This window comes from Coregonus lavaretus (assembly GCF_964263955.1).
Source record: "Coregonus lavaretus genome assembly, chromosome: 4".
NCBI classification, from domain to species: domain Eukaryota; kingdom Metazoa; phylum Chordata; class Actinopteri; order Salmoniformes; family Salmonidae; genus Coregonus; species Coregonus lavaretus.
In genome coordinates, this window is record NC_139991.1 from 73,933,051 (window position 1) to 73,941,050 (window position 8,000).

The following is an 8,000-nucleotide window of genomic DNA, read 5'->3' on the forward strand; positions in this document are numbered from 1 at the left end:
CAACTCTACAACATGGCCCAAAGCATCATTATATAGCATAACACACCATAATACACCATTATATGTCCTGGGAGAAACATGAATGATAAATTGCTAGTGCCATGAGTTTAGAAATAAAATTCCCACCAGTGACATAACACAACTTCTCCCTCTACTTCTGTTTTCAATAGCAGCCTTGGTTAATGTTCACTCACTAAAAGCACTAACATTATTGTACCGAGATTCCTACGCGTGAGGATAGCTAGCGCTACAATTTTAGCCGGCTTTCGCACTAAAACTGTCAGCGGCGTGGGCCTTTAAAAAACGAGTTTATCTAGAATCACATAAAAGCAGTTGAAAACATTTGGAGAGCAAAAAACACTGGGGAAACTGTTTCTGTGCTCGGCTAGATTTAGGAATGGTCGTTTTTACGTTAGGGAGGTGAGAGAGTTATAATAGCACTCTTCAATAAATCTCAGCGCGGTGCCAGGAGTATGAGGTTGTGCATATGGCCCCTTGACTTGTGTCGCTCCAGTTAATTTAGATCAATGGCATTGCCACATAATAACCCTCCAAAATAACTGTCCAGAACGGGAATAGGGCTATGATCGCTACTTGGGTGAATGAATCGATTGTGACTTATGAGTAGTGAACAGAAAGACCATATCCCCTGAAAGGAAAGTCCAATTACCAAAAGAGTGCAATTTGCCTGGTCCAGGAGTAGCTAAGACTGCTGGGTTTATTTATTGAGTAGGGGAGTGGTTTCTGAAACCATGTATCCCACGGTAGGTTTAACAACCATCTCTGTATCGCTCTCCTTTTCGCTCTGCCCTCTCCGTTAACGTGTGAGAGAGACAAAAAACAAGAGTTAAAGAGGGAGAGAAAGACAGACACAGGCTTAAGAGAGACAGACAGACACAGGCTTAAAAGAGAGACAGACAGACACAGGCTTAAGAGAGAGACAGACAGACACAGGCTTAAGAGAGAGACAGACAGACACAGGCTTAAGAGAGAGAAAGACAGACACAGGCTTAAGAGAGACAGACAGACACAGGCTTAAGAGAGAGACAGACAGACACAGGCTTAAGAGAGAAAGACAGACACAGGCTTAAGAGAGAGACAGACACAGGCTTAAGAGAGACAGACAGACACAGGCTTAAGAGAGACAGACAGACACAGGCTTAAGAGAGACAGACACAGGCTTAAGAGAGAGACAGACAGACACAGGCTTAAGAGACAGACAGACAGACACAGGCTTAAGAGAGAAAGACAGACACAGGCTTAAGAGAGAGACAGACAGACACAGGCTTAAGAGAGAAAGACAGACACAGGCTTAAGAGTGACAGACAGACACAGGCTTAAGAGAGACAGACAGACACAGGCATAAGAGAGACAGACAGACACAGGCTTAAGAGAGAGACAGACAGACACAGGCTTAAGAGAGACAGACAGACACAGGCTTAAGAGAGACAGACAGACACAGGCTTAAGAGAGAGACAGACAGACACAGGCTTAAGAGAGAGACAGACAGACACAGGCTTAAGAGAGAGACAGACAGACACAGGCTTAAGAGAGACAGACAGACACAGGCTTAAGAGAGAAAGACAGACAGACACAGGCGTAAGAGAGAAAGACAGACAGACACCGGCGTAAGAGAGAGACAGACAGACACAGGCTTAAGAGAGAGACAGACAGACACAGGCTTAAGAGAGACAGACAGACACAGGCTTAAGAGAGAGACAGACAGACAGACACAGGCTTAAGAGAGACAGACAGACAGACACAGGCTTAAGAGAGAGACAGACAGACACAGGCGTAAGAGAGAGAAACAGACAGACACAGGCGTAAGAGAGACAGACAGACACAGAGCCCACCAACCACCAACCTCTCCTTACCCAGCTTTACGTAGAGCACGCCGGTGGCGGAGATCACCTTGACCGGGTTGGAGGCCACGCACTGGTAGTAGCCTGTGTCCGTGGTGTCCAGGTCCGTAATGCGCAGCTTGGAGCCCGCATCGGTCTTGCGGATGGAGATGCGCCCCTGCTCCTGGACCACAGGGGCGTCGTTCTTCAGCCAGCGGATGGTGGGCCGCGGATTGCCCGTCACCTTGCAGTGCAGGGTGGCTGTCTGGCCCTGCACGATGGTGATGTTGTTCACCGGCTCCTGGAACTCCAGGAAGTAACCTAGGAGAGAGGTCACAGGTTAGGTTGAAGGTTAGGGGTTGGAGGGCTAGGGGAAATATCAATGAGGGATGGAATGTTGGGGTTGAAGACTACGTTCTCTTGTCCTGGTTGGTCTTCGGTCAAAGTTTTTCCTGCACTTCTCACACTGTTGTGCCGACTTGAACCGTACTCTGCTGGCTTGGATGTTTTGTATTCACTTTGTTGTTTCTAACATAGTTCCAGTAACTATGGTGGACGTGTAACTAACCAGGCCAGTGCAGTTCAGCTCGGCTCAGTAGTGTGAAAAGGGTACAGAGGCCTATTATAGATACGAGGCAACATACAGCACTGTGTTGAATCAAAGGGAAAGAATGCATAGAACAATATTGTGAAGCTCCAAGGCCTGTCCTGTTCTTTACTGCAGTGTTGCAGAGAGAAACACCCATTCCCCTCTACTGATATCTCTATTAGATGTGACCGAGGTCTGCAGCGGTGGACACATTATCTCAATGGCTACAATAAGGAACACGCTAGTGGAAGCATTAATGAGTGAGGGGCTGATCCTTTTCTTTTCATCCAAGGGTGCGTCCCAAATGGCACCCTATACTCTATATAGTGCACTACTTTTGACCAGAGCCCTATGAGCCCTGGTCAAAATTAGTGCAATATGTAGGAAATAGGGTGCCATTTGGGACACAGCCCCAGTTTCCTGTCTGGAAGAGAGGAGAGTTAGAGCCAAACAATCATGCTTCCCACCCACCCCCCCACTTCCTGTTCAATGGAGGTTGAGTACTTCCTGCATCCCTCTTTCTTTCTCTCTCATTCACTCTTCATCCCTCCTGCCCTCCAGCTGCCTATTTTTAGAACACAAGGCCCACAATGAGAAAAAACACGTGCACATTTATCTATATGCTAACAGCGCCTAATTTATCAACCATTACAGAGAACACATCCTAATTGTTAAATTGCTGCATATATATTCAGTCAATAAAAAAAAAACAAGTGCCATTTAAGATTGATTTATTGAAACCGTAATATGAACTGGTTATATCTTGGAACACAATCTTGAAAATGGTAGGAACCTCAGCAGTAACCTCAGCAGTGGCGGCTTGCATAAGCCTATGGCTTTGCAATGGCATAGCCTTGTTTTATTAATTTAGCAGACAAGACGCTCCTATTTCCCGAGGCCTTATCACAGTCAAGACACACCTAATATATCGTTTAAAAAAAAACATGTAATATAACAGAATAAAATAGAACAGAATATTTTTCCAAATGAAAAAAAAGTTGCCGGTGCGAAGTGATGCGCACCTCGTGCCTGGGACAGTAGTTCTCAAAGAGTGATCATTTGAAACGGGGCTCAATTTGGAGAATAAAAAAACAAAACATATATAAAACATCAGGGTTACAAACCAAAGTCGGTCTTCTTTTCAATATACAGAGGTTCGGTTTAGTTCATTCTGCCTGTTCTTTGGGATTTTCTAAATGGATGAACAATTCCACATTGAACATTGCATGGTGATGAATTACGGCCACAACATCTATTTGGTGAGTAGGGCATATGCTTAATGATTCTGATGAAAATACGCTCTGTCTTTATCAAACTAATGTTTTTGCATATTTTCAGTGTGGAACGTGTCTATGTTTAGGGCGGTTATAGCCCAGGCTAGCCAATTCTAAACGGCACTAGCAGTTTGCAAAGTAGTATACGCGGAAAATAGACGGGACTCAACTTTTCGAAAACTGCAGATCGTTGTTGGAAAACATATTTTCCTACTTCAATCAACCAGTCCATTTTCAATTTGTAATAAAACAGTCATCATTTGGCAAGGAATGTAGCTTGTGTATCCCATGAGTTAGATACGTTTTTATAGGCATTTATCTCTGTAGGCCTAACGGGAGCACTCAGTCTGCACGCGTGTGTGGAGGAAGCGGCCGGAACACAATTGAGTGAATGAGACACGGAGGGGAAAGGGAATTTAGGGAGAAGAACAGTGTGATGCTTGGTTTCTTTTTTGTTCTGCCCCGCAAACGCACATGCACAACTGGAACACTAGAGTCAAAGTAAATTAACGTGGTCTTCAAGACAACATTTCACTTGCCAGTTCGGGCAGCCAAAAAGGACATTCCACCAAAAAAGTGGGACAGTAAAAAAAAAAAAAATCTGATCTCTGATTAAAGATCGAGTTGACGTCCGTTAGAATACTCGATTACTCACGCCCATCCATGCGCGCAACCTTGTGACGGTCGCCACATCTGGATTAGGTAACACTGACTCTTCAACAAAACAAACATGTCACTTCCTCTCGACAGAGATTGAAGGAGTAGGGTGGGAGAGGGAAGGAGACCTCCTCTCCCCTCTGCTGCTCACAAGGAGGTGAGAGGAGACGAGGTGAGGAATACCACAGCCAATGAACTCTCTCTCTCGATCTCGATATAGAGGGTCCGGGAGGAAGGAATGGAGAGAGCGGAGAGAGTGTGAGAATGAGAGAACGAGGGAGAAAGACTAAAGAGAAAGACCTCAGCCATTGGATAAGAGACCCAGACCGAACCCACACTACACAGTCATGTGATCCTGCCCTGTCGCCAGGTAACCAATGTTAACAAACGTTGTCCATGGTCAACACTCTGGTCAAGACCGGTAGACCACTGAACCATAAAAATAGCCAATATAATATCTAAGGACTGAACTCTGCGTGCCAAGGTTACAGATGCCTAGCCCCAGACCTGCATGGGCTTTAGCCAACTGCTTTAGCAGATTTGGGGTCCATTCCATTTCAACTCTGCAAGGTATATATCATCAATAATCACATTGGACATGGGATTGGAGTCAAAACCATTTCTGTTCACATTTATGTCCTGTTCATATATTGTATCCTATTCCCTATATAGTGCCCATAGGCTTCTGGTCAAAATGCATGATGTAGGGCAGTGTTTCCCAACTCCAGTCTTCCAGTAACCCCAACAGCACACATTATGTAGGACAGTGTTTCCCAACTCCAGTCCTCCAGTAACCCCAACAGCACACATTATGTAGGACAGTGTTTCCCAACTCCAGTCCTCCAGTAACCCCAACAGCACACATTATGTAGGACAGTGTTTCCCAACTCCAGTCCTCCAGTAACCCCAACAGTACACATTATGTAGGACAGTGTTTCCCAACTCCAGTCCTCCAGTAACCCCAACAGCACACATTATGTAGGACAGTGTTTCCCAACTCCAGTCCTCCAGTAACCCCAACAGTACACATTATGTAGGACAGTGTTTCCCATCTCCAGTCCTCCAGTACCCCAACAGCACACATTATGTAGGACAGTGTTTCCCAACTCCTGTCCTCCAGTAACCCCAACAGCACACATTATGTAGGACAGTGTTTCCCAACTCCAGTCCTCCAGTAACCCCAACAGTACACATTATGTAGGACAGTGTTTCCCAACTCCAGCCCTCCAGTAACCCCAACAGCACACATTATGTAGAACAGTGTTTCCCAACTCCAGTCCTCCAGTACCCCAACAGTACACATTATGTAGAACAGTGTTTCCCAACTCCAGCCCTCCAGTAACCCCAACAGCACACATTATGTAGGACAGTGTTTCCCAACTCCAGTCCTCCAGTACCCCCAACAGCACACATTATGTAGGACAGTGTTTCCCAACTCCAGTCCTCCAGTAACCCCAACAGCACACATTATGTAGGACAGTGTTTCCCAACTCCAGTCCTCCAGTAACCCCAACAGCACACATTATGTAGAACAGTGTTTCCCAACTCCAGTCCTCCAGTACCCCAACAGCACACATTATGTAGGACAGTGTTTCCCAACTCCAGTCCTCCAGTAACCCCAACAGCACACATTATGTAGGACAGTGTTTCCCAACTCCAGTCCTCCAGTACCCCCAACAGCACACATTATGTAGGACAGTGTTTCCCAACTCCAGTCCTCCAGTACCCCAACAGTACACATTATGTAGGACAGTGTTTCCCAACTCCAGTCCTCCAGTAACCCCAACAGCACACATTATGTAGAACAGTGTTTCCCAACTCCAGTCCTCCAGTAACCCCAACAGTACACATTATGTAGGACAGTGTTTCCCAACTCCAGTCCTCCAGTAACCCCAACAGCACACATTATGTAGAACAGTGTTTCCCAACTCCAGTCCTCCAGTAACCCCAACAGTACACATTATGTAGGACAGTGTTTCCCAACTCCAGTCCTCCAGTAACCCCAACAGCACACATTATGTAGAACAGTGTTTCCCAACTCCAGTCCTCCAGTACCCCAACAGCACACATTTTAATTGTTACCCTGGACAAGCACACCTGATTCAACTAGTCATCAAGCCCTCAATGAGTTGAATCAGGTAAGAGGAAAATATAGTGTACCCTATAGAGGGCGTAGTGTACCCTATAGAGGGCGTAGTGTACCCTATAGAGGGCGTAGTGTACCCTATAGAGGGCGTAGTGTACCCTATAGAGGGCGTAGTGTACCCTATAGAGGGCGTAGTGTACCCTATAGAGGGCGTAGTGTACCCTATAGAGGGCGTAGTGTACCCTATAGAGGGCGTAGTGTACCCTATAGAGGGCGTAGTGTACCCTATAGAGGGCGTAGTGTACCCTATAGAGAGGCGTAGTGTACCCTATAGAGGGCGTAGTGTACCCTATAGAGGGCGTAGTGTACCCTATAGAGGGCGTAGTGTACCCTATAGAGGGCGTAGTGTACCCTATAGAGGGCGTAGTGTACCCTATAGAGGGCGTAGTGTACCCTATAGAGGGCGTAGTGTACCCTATAGAGGGCGTAGTGTACCCTATAGAGGGCGTAGTGTACCCTATAGAGGGCGTAGTGTACCCTATAGAGGGCGTAGTGTACCCTATAGAGGGCGTAGTGTACCCTATAGAGGGCGTAGTGTACCCTATAGAGGGCATAGTGTACCCTATAGGGGCGTAGTGTACCCTATAGAGGGCGTAGTGTACCCTATAGAGGGCGTAGTGTACCCTATAGAGGGCGTAGTGTACCCTATAGAGGGCGTAGTGTACCCTATAGAGGGCGTAGTGTACCCTATAGAGGGCGTAGTGTACCCTATAGAGGGCGTAGTGTACCCTATAGAGGGCGTAGTGTACCCTATAGAGGGCATAGTGTACCCTATAGAGGGCGTAGTGTACCCTATAGAGGGCGTAGTGTACCCTATAGAGGGCGTAGTGTACCCTATAGAGGGCATAGTGTACCCTATAGAGGGCGTAGTGTACCCTATAGAGGGCGTAGTGTACCCTATAGAGGGCGTAGTGTACCCTATAGAGGGCATAGTGTACCCTATAGAGGGCATAGTGTACCCTATAGAGGGCGTAGTGTACCCTATAGAGGGCGTAGTGTACCCTATAGAGGGCGTAGTGTACCCTATAGAGGGCATAGTGTACCCTATAGAGGGCATAGTGTACCCTATAGAGGGCTTGTGTACCCTATAGAGGGCGTAGTGTAGCCTATAGAGGGCGTAGTGTACCCTATAGAGGGCGTAGTGTACCCTATAGAGGGCGTAGTGTACCCTATAGAGGGCTTGTGTAGCCTATAGAGGGCTTGTGTACCCTATAGAGGGCGTAGTGTACCCTATAGAGGGCGTAGTGTACCCTATAGAGGGCGTAGTGTACCCTATAGAGGGCGTAGTGTACCCTATAGAGGGCGTAGTGTACCCTATAGAGGGCGTAGTGTACCCTATAGAGGGCGTAGTGTACCCTATAGAGGGCGTAGTGTACCCTATAGAGGGCGTAGTGTACCCTATAGAGGGCGTAGTGTACCCTATAGAGGGCGTAGTGTACCCTATAGAGGGCGTAGTGTACCCTATAGAGGGCGTAGTGTACCCTATAGAGGGC

At 46.9% G+C, this 8,000-nt stretch overlaps 1 protein-coding gene across 1 annotated transcript in view; it reads right to left on the bottom strand.

The window, feature by feature from the left end:
- Positions 1-8,000, bottom strand: part of ror2 (receptor tyrosine kinase-like orphan receptor 2) — a gene marked incomplete at its 5' end in the record, with an annotated part of 55,587 nt that overhangs the window by 25,666 nt on the left and 21,921 nt on the right. The window contains one exon of the mRNA XM_084159354.1: positions 1,875-2,162. Within this exon, the coding sequence (XP_084015480.1) occupies positions 1,875-2,162 (288 nt within the window). The remainder of the gene's footprint in view (positions 1-1,874; positions 2,163-8,000) is intronic.